The 20,000-nt window shown below is 27.0% G+C and overlaps 1 protein-coding gene across 7 annotated transcripts in view; it reads left to right on the top strand.

Moving 5' to 3' along the window:
• Window positions 1–20,000, top strand: part of LOC124432277 (kinesin-like protein KIF13B) — a 118,910-nt gene that overhangs the window by 4,128 nt on the left and 94,782 nt on the right. For all 7 annotated transcript variants that reach the window (XM_046981068.1, XM_046981063.1, XM_046981064.1 and 4 more), the window contains exon 2: window positions 19,302–19,389. In XM_046981068.1, the coding sequence (XP_046837024.1) occupies window positions 19,302–19,389 (88 nt within the window). The remainder of the gene's footprint in view (window positions 1–19,301; window positions 19,390–20,000) is intronic.

Raw genomic sequence — 20,000 nt, 5'->3', positions numbered from 1 at the left:
AGGTCGCGATTATTATCGCTTTTTATTGCAGAGGAAAGTAACAGATCTTCGAACGTTTCATTTATTTATTTATTTATTTATTTACTTATTTATTTTCTCTTTTATTTTATTTTATTTACTTTTTTATTTCTGTCTCTATCTCTCTCTCTCTCTCTCTCTCTCTCTCTCTCTCTCTCTAAGTAGCACTCGTTATGGTAGATTTTATGCGAATCATGTGAAAGTGGCATAAATCATAAGCATACGCATATACGTATATTCTCCTTTTTCTTTTCCTTTTTTCTTTTCTTTATTTTATTTTATTTTATGTTTAGTTTTTAATTTTATTTTCTCCTTTTTTTTTCTTTTTCCTTTTTTTTTTTTTTTTTTTTTTGGATTTTCTCTTAACACCTATCATTTTTATAATTATTTAATACGAATGAATTAATTAATAGGATTGCAATGTCAAAAGAAAATCTTGTAAAATAACGAAATATTATATTCCTCGACGTAAATTGTTTAGATTTTTCATTTTCATTGACGAAGGATATCTTTCATGTATATACGTACACATATACTTACATACATATGTATATATATATGTATATATATATATGTATATATATTATGTCATCTTATCACATGTATAAGTCTTTGTTCGTAAAGCTTATAGTAATTTGCATCGTAAAAAAAAACACATGCATACATACATAATCATACGTATATACAAAGTACGTAGTATTTCGTTTAAAAAAGCATTAACTTTTGCTAATCGAGATATAAACTTGACGAAGAATAAAAGCGAATGAAAAAAAAGAAGAAAAATTATATCCTACGTCTTTATCGATTCATGTATATATGTATATATATATATATATATATACATATATATATGCATCTTCTCGTTAGCATGTCAATGAAAATTTTCTTCTCGTTTGATAGTTGAAGAAAATAAAATTTGCAAGATTTATTTCGACCTTGATTTTGTATATATATATATATATATATATATATATATATATATATATATATATATATATATATATATAAGGATACTAATATTTATTTAGATATAAAATAATATAAAATGTTTAGATAAACAAAATAAAAATATCTGTGGGTTTATTTATTTTGGTGTAAAATAAAAAACAATATTTCAATAATTAACACAAAGATATACGATTCGTTATTATTCAGATATATTCCGTTTTTATTTAGATTTGTAATATTAAAAGTTTGCGATAAAAAATATTTTCTCTTTCTATGTATTTTTTTTCTCTCTTTCTCTCTCTCTCTCTCTCTCTCTCTCTTTCTATAGTGTCTTATTTATTTTTATAAAAAATACTAATGAATCTCTTTTTTCGATAATAGAATATTAATAATACAATTTTATTAATACAAATAAAATAAATTGTAAGATATAATATCGCACAATTTTTATCCAGATAATAATATATTTTATTTATTTGTTTATAAGATTCCGAACATTTTTAATAATAATAATAATAATAATAAAAAGAAAAATACTACTACGTATTTATTTATACGTAACATATCAAATAATTTTTTAATATGAGATACAATAGGGTATTTTGTTTATTTATTTATTTCTTTATCATTATTATTATTTTTTTTTTTTTTTTTGGAAATATAATATATTGAACACACGTTCGGTGAAAAAAGAAAGGAAGTAATAAAAGAAACCTATTACCAATATTATTTATTGTTTAAATATAAATTATCAAAGATTTTGATTTATATTATTGGCCCGATGGAATATCAATGATTAATGTCAATAATCTGAGATATCGACGATAAGGTATATCATTTACTATGAACAACAATGTTAAATAGAACATAAGATTTTGCGAGATAATCTCGAAGATAGGAAGAAATAAAAGAATCATAAAAATGTGAAATTTCGATGATGAAATCGTTCATTTACGTTCATTCTATTTAAATTTTATTATTAGAGAGAAAGAGAAAGACGATGTATGTGAATGTCACGTCGTCGACGTCGTCATCGTCGTCGTCGTCGTCGTCGTCGTCGTCGTCGTCATTGTCAGCTGACGTTTTATGTTAGTCGCGTATGAGTCATACTCGCGACTACTTTGTCCTATCGAATGACTTTCGTCTATCGATAATAATGCGACTCTTTTTTTGTACATTAACCTTGCTTAGAGTTCTCGTTTTTTCTTTTGGAAATTTTTATTTATTTATTCATTCATTTATTTATTTATTTATTTATTTATTTATTTACTTCTTTTTTTTTTATCCCAACGACGTATGTGTACGTATACGTAAAAATAGAACGTGTGTATGTATATATATATATATATATATTTTAATTATCTTTCACATTCTTTACATATATATATATATATATATATATATATATATATATATATATATATATATATATATATATATGTAATACGTATTTTTACTATTTTATGTATAAAAAAAATATATATATACATATATATTTACTTATGGTTTATATTTACATATAAAATACATGATTAAATGCCGACTTGAGATATTTAATTTATTATTTATTTTATTGTATGTGTTTGGTTTTTTTTTTTTTTTCCCCCTTTATTTCCAGCCTTTTTTCTTTTTATGGAAAAATTTGAGAAACAAATGAGAGGAATCCGAAGAGAGAAAATTTCCAAAAATAGGATAAATAAATTTCGTGAAAAATTAAAGGGCGTTATTGGATAGAAAATAATAGTAGAATATCCTTCGATGGTCGTATTTTGATCGATCTTACGTACGACCGAGCTTCGGATTAATCGACTGAAACCAAAATGGGTTAAGACGGTTTTATTCGTTGGCGCGAACGAATCTCTTAATCGTCAAATAAAAGCTTTGATTTATTTCAAACCATCGTCGTAGATCTTCTGATCTTCAACGATTAAAGTTTACTTATTCGGAAATAACGTAATGTCGAAAATTTCAAATATTTTATTATCATCATAATTTTTTTTTTTATTACATTTCCTTTTATTCTTTTTTTTTTTTTTCTTTTTTTTTTTTTAAGTTGTAAATTAAAACATCAGTTTAGTAACATTAATTAACATTATTATTAATGCGTTCATCTATATCTGTGCAATTTTATAATAAAAATCAATAAAATTTATAAATATTTTTCAACTTTACGTAATTGATAAACATTAATGATGTTCATTAATATTTATTATCTTTTTCATTGTTTGTATCGCGTAATTGCAAATTTTTCAAACATATCAAATATATTTTCATTAAATGATATATCAAGATTTTTGTTCTTCAGGTGCGTACATATATATATATATATATATATATATATATATATATATATATAGTTTATGCATATATACATTTAGTTTTTAATTTTTTTATCATCATTATCCATGAGTCAGTCTCATCCGCGATAAATTTCGTGACATCATAGATTATCGTTCGTATAACGATATTTGTTATTTAATGAAATATTCTTCTAAGTTTGTTTTAAGATGATGACGTGATATAAGTCGTAAATGACGTTGATTGGATGATTCATCGAATTTTTGATCACGTAAATTTTTATTTCCTTATCTTCGTAATATATTTCTTCTTTCTTTCTTTCCTTTTTTTTTTTTTCGAATATCTAACATTAATTAATAACTGATCTAATAATTAATGACATTAATAATTCAAGATCTAACATTTTTTTATTGTTTATTTTTTATTTTTACTTATGTATATAAATTTTTTTTTTTTTTTTTTTTTTTTAAACAAAATTTCGACGAGTTTCTCTTTCTTCTTTACATTTTCAGAATACAAGCGTAGAATTTGTAAAAAGGTGTCACACGCTTTCTTTTATACCGGAGGTCAACTTTTCCTTCCTGAAGAAAATCTCGGAAAATTTTTCTCTTACCTCTTCTTCTTCGTTCGCCCTTAGAATAAATATAAAATGTAAAAAAGTTTTCCCCGAAGACAAATTTTTCGTTCAAGACTTGAACAATCTCTCTCTCTCTCTCTCTCTCTCTCTCTCTCTCTCTGTCTGTCTGTCTGTCTGTCTTTCTTTTTCCGTGTCTCTCTCTATCTCTTATTTCATTTCTCTTTCTTCACAAGCGTCGCACGAAATTTTTTTCTTTTTCTTTCTTCTCTTCTTTTTCTTTTTTTTTTTCTTTCTTTCTCTTTTAAATTCTTTTTTCCTACGTTTTCACTTAAAACGTCACGACATGACCCTATTTTTTTTTTTTTTTTTTTTTTTTTTTTATTTCATTTTATTTTATTTTTCATTCATTTTTCTATCTGTCGATTTTTTGTTAATACGTCATGTTAAATCACGAGAGGGAATGAGAGAGAGAGAGAGAGAGAGAGAAAGAGAGAGAGAGAGATGAAAACACGAGAGTATCAATGATTTCTCTTCTTATTCTTCTGTTTTCTTTCTCTCTCTCTCTCTCTCTTTCTTTTTTTTTATGTTTTACTTTATATCTTTTTTATATTTCGATCGTCTAATGAAAAGCTCTCATTATAATTAGCGCCATTCGAGTATAAACTCGGGAACGTTCGTTGAAATTTGTTCCTTCGTCTTTTTTTTTCTTTTTTTATCCCTCTTCGCCTCTTCGATATCTTTATACGAACGATTACGAGAAAGAGTGAGAAAGAGAGAGAAGGAGAGAGAGAGAGAGAGAGAGAAAGAGAGAGAGTGGGAGGGAGAGAGAGATATCGGATTTTACGAATCGACCTAAGTACTTCTTTTTCGAGCACGTGTATCGAAACATCGACATTTACTTTAGCGTTCTTTTGAGTACCCTTTGAATGGCTCTTACGATGTTGCAATTAATAAATTACGTGGATCGATAGATCAATCGATAGATCGTTTATTTGATAGACCGTAAGAACGAACTCGATGAATTTTATACGGATTGAAAAGGTTAATAAAACTTTTTTAATGAGATTGTGTATTGGTGTGTGTGTGTGAGAAAGAGATACGTGAAGGCTAATTGTACTTACATTTTTTATGTAGTAGAAACAAAAAATTCATTTACAAACTTTTATTATTATTATCATCATCATCATCATTATTTTTTTCTTCTTTTGATTTTCACTTATTATCATATTAATATATAAAATTATTACGGACTAAATATATTATTTTCGAATATTAATTGATTAATATAATTTTTATTTATTGTACGATATATATTAATTAATTTATATTTTTTTTTTTTTTTTTTTTTTTTTTTTTGGAAATAATCGTAATAAATAGTTGTCAGAATATTACGTAAAAATTATTATCGATCAACAGTATATCGATAATAATTGATATTTTTATTAATATTATAATACTATATGGGGAGAGGATGGGGGGGGGAGATTAATTAATGGACGAACAATTTCTCTGTACTGAATAATTTTTTTTCTACTATTTCTATAACAAATAATTGCAGATAAGTGTTATCAGGATTTTCTTTAACATCTTTAGCGCATTAAATTCTTTTGCATGAGCTTTGAAATTTGATTCTCTATGGGAAGTTTTATTTTATTCTTATTAAAATTATTATTATTATGTTTTATATTTTTAAAAAATGTCGGATGGTCGTTACCAAAAAAAGGCTCACAAGCGAAAATAACAAACCAACAACGATTGCAATGTTTTATTTAATTCATCATATATCTTCAGTTATATCTTACTCGCCTTATCAGCAAAAGGAAAAAAGAGAGAGAGAGAGAGATAGAAAGAAAGAATGAGCTTTTTAAAGTACATAAAAAGAAAATATATATATATATATATATATATATATTTTAATACATACGATAAAATATGAATATACATATATATATATATATATATATATATATATATATATATGTATATAATAATTTATAATAAATTCTCGCAGAAATTTTATGAAAATTGTGATATGAGATACGATGAGGGAAAACGGATTAACTTCTTAGGATATCTACTTTTACGTATGTATGGAATATAAACATGTATCTATAAAATATTTATATATATATATATGTATATGTATATGTATATGTATATGTATATGTATATGTATATGTATATGTATATGTATTTATGTAGGAGGTAGTAGCAAGCTACGTTTCCAGGCATAATTAGATTCTTGTTGCATAACGACGAATGCATCGTAAGCAACCTCCGAGGATCCCCTTTCTTAGTCACGAATTCTTTTTCTTTCCTTTTTTTTTTTTTTTTTCTTTTTTTTTCATTACCTTTACTTTCATTTACTTCGTCATCATGTTCGATCGATCGATATTTTTTTACGAATAAAAAGAAGAGACAGGGAGAGAGGGAGAGAGAGAGAGAGAGGGAGAGAGAGAGAGAGGAATAATAGTCTCCGTTCTTTCGTACCTATAAAGTATTTTATAATGCATTTTTTTTCTTTCTTTCTTTCTTTCTTTCTTTTTTTTTTTATAGAGGAAAAAGTAATACATACACACACACACACATATATATATATATAAAACTACATACTTTAAAATTAATTGTACAATGAAATATAATATTAAATGAAGTTGAATTTAATGAAGTAAAATTAACGTTATAATAAAACAATGAAATTGATATTAAATAATGTAGAAAGAGAAAGGGATACAAAAATTTCTTTTGGTCTATTTTTCTTTTCTTTTTTTTTTTTTTTCTTTTTTTTCTTTTTCTTTCCCGAAGCTGCGTTGGTTCGTTAATATAATAATATACTCATAGCTTTTTAATTCGTGCGAATTTGCCGAAGGTGGAACGACCTTAGCGACATTACAACCGCGCCTTCTGCATCATGACTCATCCGTCCTTTTTTTTTTTTTCCCTCTCTCTTTCCTTCTCTGTTGGACGTTGGAACACGTGTAATAACCACGAGTTTATTACAAGGTTTTCAAGTCGAACGAAGAAAGCTTTCTGATTTATAGAGAAAAATTATTTCGCTCATAAAGTCACGATTATGTTTTATTTTATTACACTCGAAAGAGTCCACTCGACTGTTTTCTTTTTTCTTTTTTCTTCTTCTTTTTTTTTTTTTTTTTTTTTTCTTTAATGATTTTTATTCCTTATTTCTACCCTCCTCCGCCTCCACTCCTGCTCCTTCTTTCGTCCGTCCGTCCTTCCTTCCTTCCTTCCTTCCTTCCTTCCTTCCATCCTTCCCTCGTCCGGATCTCTTAGATGTCAACGTTTCAAACGTATTCCGTTTCGTTTTACGTCTCTGAAAATACATACGACAGGTCCGTGTTAATGTTCTCAAAGGCCCTTTAGCACAACGTCGGTTGTGAGATCTCGATAAAAATTTCTTCGACAAATGTGTTTCAATTGAAACGACTTTTTACTTATCTTTTTTCTCCTCTCTCTCTCTCTCTATTTCTTTCTTTTTTTTTTTTCTTTTTTAAGTTCATAGAAAATAAAGGGTCGATGGTTATCATTAAAATGCATTTCGATAAAAGTAACAACAATCTTGTATACGTGGTAAAAAAAAAAAGAAAAAAAAAATAATTAATTCATATTTAAAAAATTAAAAAATAAACGAAATCAAGAAGCGTATGCGTTTCTCTTTTGCTTTTTCTTGTAAAAAGTATAGTATAGGCAATTTTTTTGTTTTGTTTTTAATTATCGTTTATATGGAGTACAGTTTTTAAAGTGGGAACCGATTTTTAAAAATTCAAGGCACCCCCGTCGGATTGCGTCTTATGGGTTTTGTAGTTGACACGGCCCTGTAGATCCGATCTACCCTAGTTTTCGAAAAGAAATGTTATCGTTGAAAAAGGATTTCGAAAGGACGAAAAAGAAAACTAAATCGTCCAAGAGAAAACGCGTTTTCTTATAGGTCATGGATTTTCCTTTCGTTCAAATCGCATTTTTGCAAAGTCACAGATATTTCACGTAAGCGACAACAAAATAAGAAGAAAAGGAAGAAAAATAAGAAGAAGAAGAGGAAGAAGAAGGAAGAAAAAAAAAAAAGAAGAAGATTATAACCGTTATATATTTATCTAACGCTTTCAAATTCTTTTTAGAAAAGAAATTTCATAAATTTATATGGGATTATACGTATTGGAAAAAAAAAAGAAAAAAGAAAAAAAAATTGAAGAAATTTTTTCTCTTTTTTAAATACATATTTTAAATGTATCTTTAAATATATATGTATATATATATATATATATATATATTTTTTTTTTTTTTTTCTTTAAAACGTACATTATATAATATTACTTGTTAATCGTGAGAGATGAGTATGTGAGAGTTAATTGAATTTGGAAATAATTTGTTATTATGTTATAGATAAATGGGAATGGAAGGGGCGGCGGGAGAGGGGCGAGAAGGAGAGATAGGGAAGGGAGGAAAAAAAATTATATATATATATATATATATATATATATATTTTATATATTTACTAGAAAACCATATGGAACGAGAATAATGCAGCAAATGAGAATTATTCGATAAATAATAATTTCAATGCTCGTAAAAGTCACGCTCTATTACTTCTATTTTAATATAAAACTGTATACATACGTATATGAATACATACATACATATATATGTGTGTGTGTGTGTGTGTGTGTGTGTGTGTGTGTGTGTGTGTATGTATGTATGTATTAGCCAAGCTGTTAAAACGATCGATACATTTTTTTTTCTTTTTTTTTTTTTTTATTTGTTCGTACGACCAATGAGAGACAAGAGCTTGAAATTGAACGAATGAACGAATATTTTTAATCATAATGACAGATATCAAATTTTTTATTTAAGTTTTAACGATTCAGTAATCAAGGTAAAATGATATTGCACGTTTATTACCCCTCATATCGTAAATACATGTCTTTTGTATTTTGATTAGATTTTTTTTTCGAATGTAACATCGCCAATACGATTTGATATCTTGTTCTCAAATATATAAATAAAAATATAAGAGAGAGAGAGAGAGAGAGAGAGAGAGAGAGAGAGAGAGAGAGAGAGAGAGAGAGAAAGAAAAGAAATGATTGAATTTTTAATCGTTTTATCGTTGACAAACAGATTGAGAAAGTTAATAAGTGTAATTTTTTTTCTTTTTTTTCTTTCTTTCCTTTTTTTTTTTTTTTTTTTTTTTTATTAAAAAATAAAGAAGACAAAAAAAAAAGAAAAGAAAAGAAAATGCACGGAAAGGGGAATGGTAATACTTCAATTTTTTAATTCGCTATTATTTTTTCTTCCTTGTTTTTCTTTTTCTTCCTTTGTTTCTTTCTTTCTTCCTTTTTATTTTGTACACGAGGGTTCGTGGATTTGCATAATAAAATCGTATAGAATTCAATTGTGTGTGTGTCCTGTATGTGTATGTATGTATGTGTATGTACGTTGAAAATACTTTGAGACTTGGTCCCTGAAGGATTTTTTTTTCTTTTCCTTTTTTGGAAAAACTTGAAGAAAAGTCGACTACAAAGAGAGACAGAGAGAGAGAGAGAGAGAGAGGTAGGAAAAAATTGACAAAAAATAAAAACCTGGTCAAAGTAAGCGGAGGAGAGGGGGTGGTAGGGGAGAATGAGAGAAAGGATTGTAGGAGAGAAGGTTTTTTACGATGTGAGCGACTTAACTCTTAAAAAGCAAGTTTTTCGTTGCCTGCTTAGAAGGATTAGGACGAACTTTGTCGGATGAGAAACAATAGACGACAAAAGGGCAGCTCGAAAAGTTTTGACCGAATGCATGAGTGGGTTTTTCTTTTTTTTTTTTTTTCTTTTTTTTTTCTTTTTCTCTTTTCTTTTTCTACTTTTACGCTTTATTTTTTTCGCTTAAGTTTTCTAATCAAATAAATGACAGTACCTTGGCGTTTAAAATTATACGAAATTTTCAAGGAAACGAGCGAACGAACGAACGAACGAACAAACAAACAAACAAACAAATAAACAAACAAACAAATCAAACAAACATACTGACGGATAGAGAAACAAACAAAGAAAGAAACGTTTGAACATTTACATGGAATTTATCATGCGAGATTGTAAATGAAATTTATATACATATTCATCTTTCGTATATTTAGCATACGGACGAAACTTTATATACATATATATATATATATATTTATTTATTTATATAAATAGTAATACAAGTGATGCATGAGAAAGAGTAAAAAGTGTATATCAATGAGATTTTATTTACATATATATGTATATATATATATATTTTTTTTTTTTTGTAATGTCTAAGTAATAATAAAAATGGCGCAAGAACAACACTTACATTAATGAAATTTTATATGCACATATAATAATAATAATATTAATAATAATAATAATAATAATGGTAATAAAAATGATATAAGAAAAAAACCTAAGTATATTAATGAAATTTTATGTCGTCCATGGTAATATACACGTATATACATTTTATAATGTGCATATGTTTACACATACAATCAAAAATATTATTATATATTTTCAACGAGCTACTTTATTATCGTGCTTTTATCCATAGTAAGAGATAAGAAAAATAAATCGAATGGGAGATACGATAAGACTCTTTAAAGTCCTTATAGGAGCTTCGTATCGATTCTTCCTAAAAGTCTTCTTTCACTTCTCTCTTTCTCTTTCTTAACTCCTGCCCCTCTAACACCTCCCCCCCCCTCATCTCATCCCCAGTTTCATTTCATTCTACTTTTATCGCGTGCCGTCAGTTTCCTTTCTTCATCCTTTTTTTTTCCTTTTTTTTTTTTTTTTATCTTTCCTCCCTCTCCCCTCCGACTTTCAAATTATTCCGGTTGAGAAGACTTACGAGTCTTAAGAAATTAAAGACGAGAACAACGTTTTCAGAGGGTTTGTTTGTTTTAGAAAATTCCTCTGGGGAAATTCTATTTATTCTTAAAAGAGAAAACAAAATAATGTCCATTTATCCCCCTCCCTCTGCCACTCCCCGAGGAATCCTCTTTCTTTCGAATCGATCAAACGTTTTAGAATCAGAACTGAACGATTTCGTCGATTTTACAAATATACCCGTAATTACTTTATCGTAAAAAAAAAAAAAAAAAAAATAACGTGCGTTAGGAATTATAATATATAGATCGAATGATAGAAACTAACGTGGATCCATAGTTGGATCTCTATAGGATCTAGGATTTAGATAGAAAATTTAGATATTTGTTCGAATTGGAGATATCGAATGGCGACAATTGACGAACGGTGATTCGTACGATGTGACAATGTCGACAATGTCAATTTGAACGGAACCGTAGAATGGATTTTGTTTGTTTATACTCGTGTTGTCGAGGGAGGGAGAAGCGGGAGCCGGAGGCGGGAGGATGAGATTGAGTAAAAGGGCAAGAAGGGTTGGGATATCTCGTTGGAGTATTGGTTAGAAGAGAATGATTTTGTCGATTGTGCGACGATTCTGTTGGAACATTGGGACATTTGGGTGATCCGAGGGGTGGATGGGAGGAGGGATGGATGATGTGGGCGAGACGAGAAGAGGGAGGAGAAACTTGTGTTAGAAACAAAGGGCATGCAGTTCATGAGGCATGACGGTGTCAAATAGTTCCTCTCCGTTCTTATCGGAAGAGGCAAATAGAGATAGATTGAGGGTAACATGCGGTTTAGAAACAGTTGCCCATACAATATACCCTATGTCCTAATTGAATGTCAATTGACAACAGATCGTTTGCGACGTGTGTTAATTATTCGGATTAGAATCGTAGATTTTACGTTCGGATTTTTTTTTGTTTTTTTTGTTTTTTTTTTTGTTTTGAAATAAAAAGAAAGAAGAAAAAGGAAAAGAACGTGTATATTAAAGCGACAAAAATTGACACTCGAAAAGGGCACGAGACTCGTATTTAAATTTTTTGCGTTAAATTAAAAGAAGAAAGAGAAAAGAGAAGTACGTAAAGAAATAAAAAAAAACAAAAAAAATTTTGTCGAAAAAAGATAGTATACAAATGGATATACGAAAGGATATGAAATTTGTATGTTTGAGATAATGGAAAAATTAATATGATATGTTTTTCCTCGAAAAGATTTTCCTTTAATAAATGAGAAGAATTAAAAGGATTAATGCGTCGGAGAGAAGATAATATAATAGAACAAAAAAGAAAGTATATTTTTTTATTATTATTATTATTTTTTCTTTCTTTTTTTTTTTTTTTTTTTTTTTTTTCTTAAAAATAATACACCGTGATCTTTTTCTTCGTGACGTTTGCTCCGTATTAATTAGCGTGCGCTTTTGCGACCGCGTGAATGTAAGTAAAATGCATGAATGAAAACGGTGTTAAGAAAACCTTGTAAAAAGAAAAAAAAAAAAAAAAAAAAGAAAAAAAGATAAAGAAAAACAAAATTGTCGAAAAATTTTGTTGAAACTCAAAACACAATTTCGAGGATTTCTTTTTTATTTTTTTTTTATTTTTTTATTTTTTTTTATTTTTTTATGACACATAAAATCTATGTATTATTTGTTTGTCCTACACTTGTTTCTGCTCTATCTCTTATCTCTACGTTATCAGACCGTGACGACGAGAGATAAATGCAATTTCTTTTTCTTTCTATCTTTATTTCTCTCTTTTTTATTTCATTTTAATGACAAATTATGAATAAGAATTGTATACAATTTACATAGGCATCTGTATTATTCTGAAAAACGTACAAATAAACAAACATAAAAACGTATCTATCAAAAATCCCATAGATATCGTTTTCATAAAGGAAAGCGAAAAATTGCAAAAGAATAGAGAAGAGAAAGACAAGAAAAAAAAAAAAAAAAAAAGAAAGTAAGTAAGCAAGCAAAATTATCATCGAACCGTTTCGTTCTTGCTAAAGCAACGATTAACCAACCAATTCTTTTTCGTAATTCTATCGTGTTATAATATAATACGTAATCATTTATTTTAACGATCGAAGAAGAATTCTATTATATTAATTTTCTTTTTCTTTTTTTTCTTTTTTTCTTTCTTTTCTTTTCCTCACAAATTCAACAAATAAATGCCCTACGGTATGTACATGTAAACATGATTTTTTGTTTTTTTACCAAAGTTATCAAATTAAATTTGTTTTCCTTGTTCGATCGTAGATCATAGAATTTTATATTTCTCGTAAACATATATATATATATATGTGTGTGTGTGTGTATATAATAGATATTTTTTCTAATCGCTTTATTATCATTATTATTTTATTTCTTCCATTTATTATGAATATTAAATTAATTTAGACGATCTAATTTCCGTATAATTTAATTTACTATATCGCCGCTGATATTTCATTTGCTTTGCTTATTTTCACGCGTTTTTAAATCGTATGGTGTATTTTATAAAAAGATTTAAACAAATCTAATCTTCATCTTCTATATTTTTATTCTTATTTTATATATTATTATTATTATTATTATTATTATTATTATTATTTATTAATTCATTCATGTTGCAATTAATATTTTCGAGGTCGATCATTTGGTTATTATAATATGTTAATATCGTTTACATGTATACATATATACATTATTATATATTATATATTGAAAGTCAATTCGTTTAGATTCGTTATACGAAGAAATGTGTATGTATTTTACGTCATATGTATGTGTAAAGTTTGATTTGAAATAATTTCGGACGATTTTTGCCTCTCAGTTTTTATCCCCCACCGTTCCCCCCACTCCCTCCCACTCCTCTCTCTCTCTCTCTCTCTCTATCTCTCCAAATGTAACTATATCATATCTATATGTGCACACATACAAAAATATTTTCCCGAAAGATCTCATAGAAATATCGATGACCATCGTGTAAATACATACGACGTAAACGTATACATGTAAGTGTTGTTATGTCGTAGATTTGAAAATAGATCATAAAACATGAATTCGTTGTAAACATAGATTATTATTGAAATTAATTGTTTATAAAAGATGTCGGAAATTTGTCGAACGTAGCTTCGATAATATTTCAATTTACAATTTCACGTTAAGTAAACGATAATACTTGGGAAAACGATGAATGATCGATCGATCAATCAATTTCTATCTCCGTGTTTTGTTATTTTAAATATAAATAAACGAATGAAAAAAGGAGAGAGAGAGAGAGAGAGAGAGAGAGAGAGAGAGAAGTAAAAACGAAAAAAAAAGGGAAGAAGAAAATGAAAGAAAAAAGATAAAGAAATGAGAATACAATTTTCCATACGCGCCTGTTCTTTTATTTACATAAATCCGTATGTAAATATGGATTTTACATATAAATATTCAATATGAAGGATGTTTCAATGAGAACTCATATCTTTCTTGGTTTTTTTTTTTGGGGGGACAGGTTTTTTTTTTTTTTTTTTTTTTTTTTATACAGGTTGCAGGGGGTTATGTTTTATAATTCTATGCACTTTGGCTCGATATTTTCTAACGAGCTAGATAAGAGAGAGAAAGAAAAAGAGAGAGAGAGAGAGAAATACATACATAGATAGAAAATGTAAATGAAACATATTTAACTATCATGATCTCTCTTTTCAGTGACGTTGTAGCTTTGAATAAAATCGTGTTGTGCATTATAGATATGATATCTCGTGGCTATTTCGATGCTGATGTTTTTCAAAACTTTGTTGAGAGAGAAAAATAGAGAGAGAGAGAGAGAGAGAGAGAGAGAGAGAGAGAGAGAGAGAGAGAGAGAGAGAGAGAGAGAGAGAAAGAGAAATAGAAGAATAAAGGAAAAAAAGGTGTTCTTCTTTTGAAATTGTCGGCAACTGGTACAATGTCGCCTCTTTATATTTCGTTCGTTGAGCTTATTTTTACGAGTTTTTAAACCGTATTGTGCGTTTTACGAAAAGATTTAAGCAAAAAAAAAAAAAAAAGAACAAACAAAAGAGAAAAAAAAAATATTCGTACGATTCTGGTTAAAAAAAAAAAAGAAACTATTTTTTTTCCCCAATTTTATTTTTATGTAAATGTTTTTATATATCCATGCTTTTTTTTTTGTTTTTTTTTTTGTTGTTTTTTGTTTTTTTTTTCTTTACACGAGATCTCATATTCGGCCGAATTAATTACATTTAATTTTGACGAAGTATGTACAATACGATGCTCTTTTCGTTTTTCTTTTATTTTTTTTTTTTTCTATTTAAAAAATTTTTATTTCCAATTAAACAAAATAATCGCGTATACGTGGAAGGACAATTTTCACATTAACGTGGACGATGTTTGTATTTTTCTTTTTTTTTTTTTTTTCTGTTTATATCAATTTATTATGTACCATTACGCATCTTACTCTTTTTTATCGAAGGATCCCATGTAGATAGGAGGGGGAGAAAAAAATATGACCCCAGTTTGTGACCAATGCGCATATTGCGATATAAATGTCGGCCTTGTTTGTCCACGTAATTTTCACCTAGTTAGAACGTGCCCATTAATTTTCCACGATATTTCCAATACCACGATATATTTCTTAGTTGTCTCATCAACTCAAGAGATACGACATTCGTTGACTTAATTAATTACGTTCAATTTAATTCATTATCAAGACGTTATTATTTCTTCCTTTCAAAACGAAACTTTATATATATATATATATATCTTTCGAAAATTCGTCCAATCAATTTAATCTATATACTTAAACATTTCGTATATACTTACGGATGTTTACGTTACTCGGCCGAATTTCTACGTTATCGAATACGGTACGAGAAATGTAAACGATCGATTGAAATTTGTTTAGTCTTGGCAAAGAACGAACTTGGTGTCGACGAAAATTGATCCTCCCCTTACGTTTCTCTCGAAATTTATTTTCTCTCTCCTTTTTTTTTTCTCTCTTTTTTGGTAAATATCCCGAAAAAAGAAGAAGAAGAAGAAGAAGAAAAAAAAAATGAAAATAATTAAAAACGTAACGTGATAGGAAAATTAAAGGGAGAAAATTGCTCGAAGATTTGATAATAACGTTAACAGTAACATTATTCTTATCGACGTTAAATGTATTGATTCAATTGGTTAATGTATATATGTATGTACACACCTACATTGACACATACATACACCTACGTACTTATATATGTATATATAGAGGTATATGTTTGAGTAATAGTATTATATTATAGTCTATACATCATTCTGTTTTATTTTATGTACTTCGCGAATACGATTATGTTAGACAATACAAAGCTTTATATATAAATATATATATATATATATAAGTTTGTGTGTGTTTGTATATATATATATATATATATATATATATATGTATGTATGTACAAACGTTATGACTGAAGATTGTCGTAAGTATGTAACACACGTCACTTGGAGACTCAGGGGTACGTTGTACATATGTATGGCTTCCTCTTTTTTCTTATCTACCTTTCTACATCGTCATTTTATGAGAGAGGAGAAAGAACGATTGATCGTCTAGAAAATGTAAAATTTTAAATCGACAAATAAAAATTTTATTATTTCATAAATTTATCATATAATATTATCGAATAGATTTTTTCTACTGAGCATAATTACTGAATATATTCTTTTTCTTTCTTTCTTTCTTTTTTTTTTTTTTTCTTTTTTTGAATATTAACATCTCATATCGTTTAGTAACTTTGACCTTTAAATATTGTTTATAATAGAAAATTTTATATTTTTTTTTTTTTGTATATTTCATTTGTTCCTTTTCAAAATTAATTATTATTGTTTCGTATCGGGAAATTAATTTTTTCTATTTTCTTTTTTTTTTTTTCTTTTCTTTTGTCTATATTATAATTTTTTTCTTTTTAAATTACGTAATTCTTTTATTGGGGATTATTATATTGTTGTTAATTCATGTTCGTAAAATCAATTTTTGTTAAAAAACAAAAATATATATATATATACATATTACTTATTACAACTTTTAAGTTATGTAATAGATATTTTGAGAAATAAAAAAAAAAAGAAAACCAATTAGATTAGTAAAAGGTTATTATAGTTTTAAATTAGATTAAAAACCGGTTTAAAGTTCCATTGGATGTTAATAATACATTAGGATAAAGTTTTATTACGTACAATTTATATTAAAAAAAAAAAAAGAAAAAAAAAAAAGAAAAAAAATCAGTTTATAAAGCATTAACACGTTCAAATTGATACGATAGTTATGATAATTATAATATATACAATATAAATTTCACTTTATATCATTTATTTTTTAAAGATAAAAAAGGAAGAAAGAAAAGAAGAAAAAAAAAACAAATAAATTAGATTATAAAGGATCGTAACATCGATACGATAGATACGTACATGCATATATAATACAATTGTAAATATTATAAATGTCACGTATGTATAAAAACATTTTTTTAATGACAAAAAAAAAGGAAAGAAAATAAATCAAATTATAAATGATTAAAGTTCGTACAAATATTATAATAATAAATATTCACTATTACGTATCATATGATGTATTTTTTCGAAAACGATGAAAAAGATATGGAAAGGTGGGCGGGGTGGGGGGGAAAGAAAAAAGAAAAATAGAAGGAAGAAAAACAATACAATTATAATAAGTTATAAACTAACTAATAGTTATCAGAGGGGATATGCGAGGGTCGGGCGAGGGGGGTGGGAGGTGGTTAAGTGTTCAAATGGTCATGATGGAAATTAATTGTTCCTCAAATAGAATATATCCGATTAGAAACAGTAGTCCTACATACTACATACGACAATGATATTTGCTATTCCAGTGGCTGTTCACCAATACGATTAAGGTACGCGTTTGTAAGCACACAAAAGCATCAGAGGATTCTCTCTGACGTATTGTTGTAGTTAACACGTAGATCGAACTTCGTACTTTAACATTAGAGATAATTCCTCTTATTTTTACAATTTGATTCCACATACCATTATAATATTTTATATATATATATATATATATATATATATATGTATGCATATATATATATATGTATGCATATATGTATTTATGTATCTTTAATTTTTTTTTACAATTTGATTCTCTTCTTTCTCTCAGTCGAATTATTCTTTTAATGTCATTGAAAAGTCAACGAATGTAAGGAAATAATTTTTTTTCGATATTGTTTCTTTAATAAAATTCTTCATAAATTTTTTTCGACAGAGATATACACACACAGACATGCGCGCTTGCGCGTATATATACGTGGAATATTTATAAAGCATAAATTCATATAATTATCATGAAGTATTTTATCTGAAAAAGAAAAAAAGAACAAAAAAAGAAAAAGAAAACAAAAAGGAAGGGGAAAGAGAACAACGAACGATAGATTTATTGCTGTTGTAATATATCATAATTTATCATTGAATGGAACAAATGTGTAATATCAAAATTACTTTATCAACATTTTTTTCTTCTTTTCTTTTTTTTTTTTTTTTTTTTTTTTTTTTTTTTTTGAAGGATAACACAGGGATTTTCGTTAATATTATTTTTGAAAATTATTAGTATATAGTTCGGCCATGTATTTTAATGCGTTAAATGATATCGATAACGTATTAATATATATGTATATATATTTATATATCGATCTTTGTGTGTCAATCAATTAACGAGGAAAAGAAAAGAAAAAAGAAGAAAAGATAATAAAAATATATCGAATGCATATTCGATGATACATAATAACATATAATTTACGAACTAATTAAAATCTTCTTGGTACCTTTTGTCTAACATTGTCATGACTGTCGATAATTAATTAGTTTTGATATTATGTATATTTCTCTGGCAAATAATAACACGACTATGTGAATTATTATATATATAGATGAAATATCCTTTTACATATATATTTTACATACTCTAGGAACTGCACAATGTACTGCACAACGCTTAATAATTTCCATATGATATAAAATATATATATATATATATATTTGTAGTAATTGGGAAGTTTCCTTCTGAATGGAAATTTACGTAAGTCCGATCCTTTCATGCTCTATAACTCGTCCGTTCGATAACGTTCCTGAAAATGTTCATTTTCTCTTGAATATCACTCTCTTCAGTAGATTTATATATATAAACTTGTCGTTCTTAGATTATTTGACGTATTCATATATTATCTCATATGTATATATATATATATATATCGTCTCATTTTTTCGTTTAATCTTTTGTGATTTGTGATAATTAAAAAAAGAAAAAGAAGGAAAAGAAGAAGAAAAAGAAAAAAGAAAAGAAATATTTATCGTATTGAATTCTTTTTCCATTTATTTTCCCTTTTTTTTCTCTAAGAATAAAAAAAAAAAGAAAAAAAAAAAAACAAATCTTTTTCCTATTTCTTTTTCTTTCTTTTTCTTTCTTTTTCTTTCTTTTTCCTTCTACAATTAACGTAATCGTAAGAAGAAAAAGTGGAGAGGGGGATTTGATTGATCTCTATTTTTAATTTTGTCTTTCAATTTTTCTTTTTTCATTATATCTTTTTACTTCTTTCTGTTTTTACAGAGCTAGAACTCGGTACACAATGCGTCGTCGAAATGTCCGCACAGCAAACCATCTTGCAGCATCCGACGACGATGGACAAGATCGATCGGTAAGTCAATCATTTTCTTTCTTTCTTTCTTTTTATTTTCTATTTTTTATTTTTAATTTTATATATATATATATATATATATGTGTATATAATAATAAATAATATTGATGCTTTTGACATACTTGAGAATACTTCAAAATCTTGACGGATAAAATAACGATGATTCATCCATATTTCGCAGTTCGTTTACAAACTTTTAACGATATCAAAAATCCTGTCAAAAGTTTTTCACGATAATGATAAAAAGCCATATTTTATGGTATGAAAGGTTTAATCGTTGAAAATTTTGATATGGCAGAATTCTGAGGGGTTTGATGATAGGGAGGCGCAAGGGGATAAAGAAAAAGAAAACGAAGAAGAATTGTTCTTCCGTTATTTTCTGTTTTTTTTTTCTTTTTCTTTCTTTCTGTATTTTTCTTTTTTTTTTTGTTTAGGCTAACAAACTCCTCGTTGTTATTACGATATAATAATAATGGAATGAATGAAAAAGATGTTATTCTTTTCGCGATGTTTCTCGTCGAATGAAATCAATAAAAAAAAAAATATATATATATATATTAATAGTGTGTTATCGTACCTAGATAACACATTAGATAAGACATTTTGAGAAT

Source organism: Vespa crabro, chromosome 24 (assembly GCF_910589235.1).
Source record: "Vespa crabro chromosome 24, iyVesCrab1.2, whole genome shotgun sequence".
NCBI classification, from domain to species: domain Eukaryota; kingdom Metazoa; phylum Arthropoda; class Insecta; order Hymenoptera; family Vespidae; genus Vespa; species Vespa crabro.
Note: the sequence above shows the minus strand (reverse complement) of the source record. Positions and strands in the feature narration are given on the sequence as shown.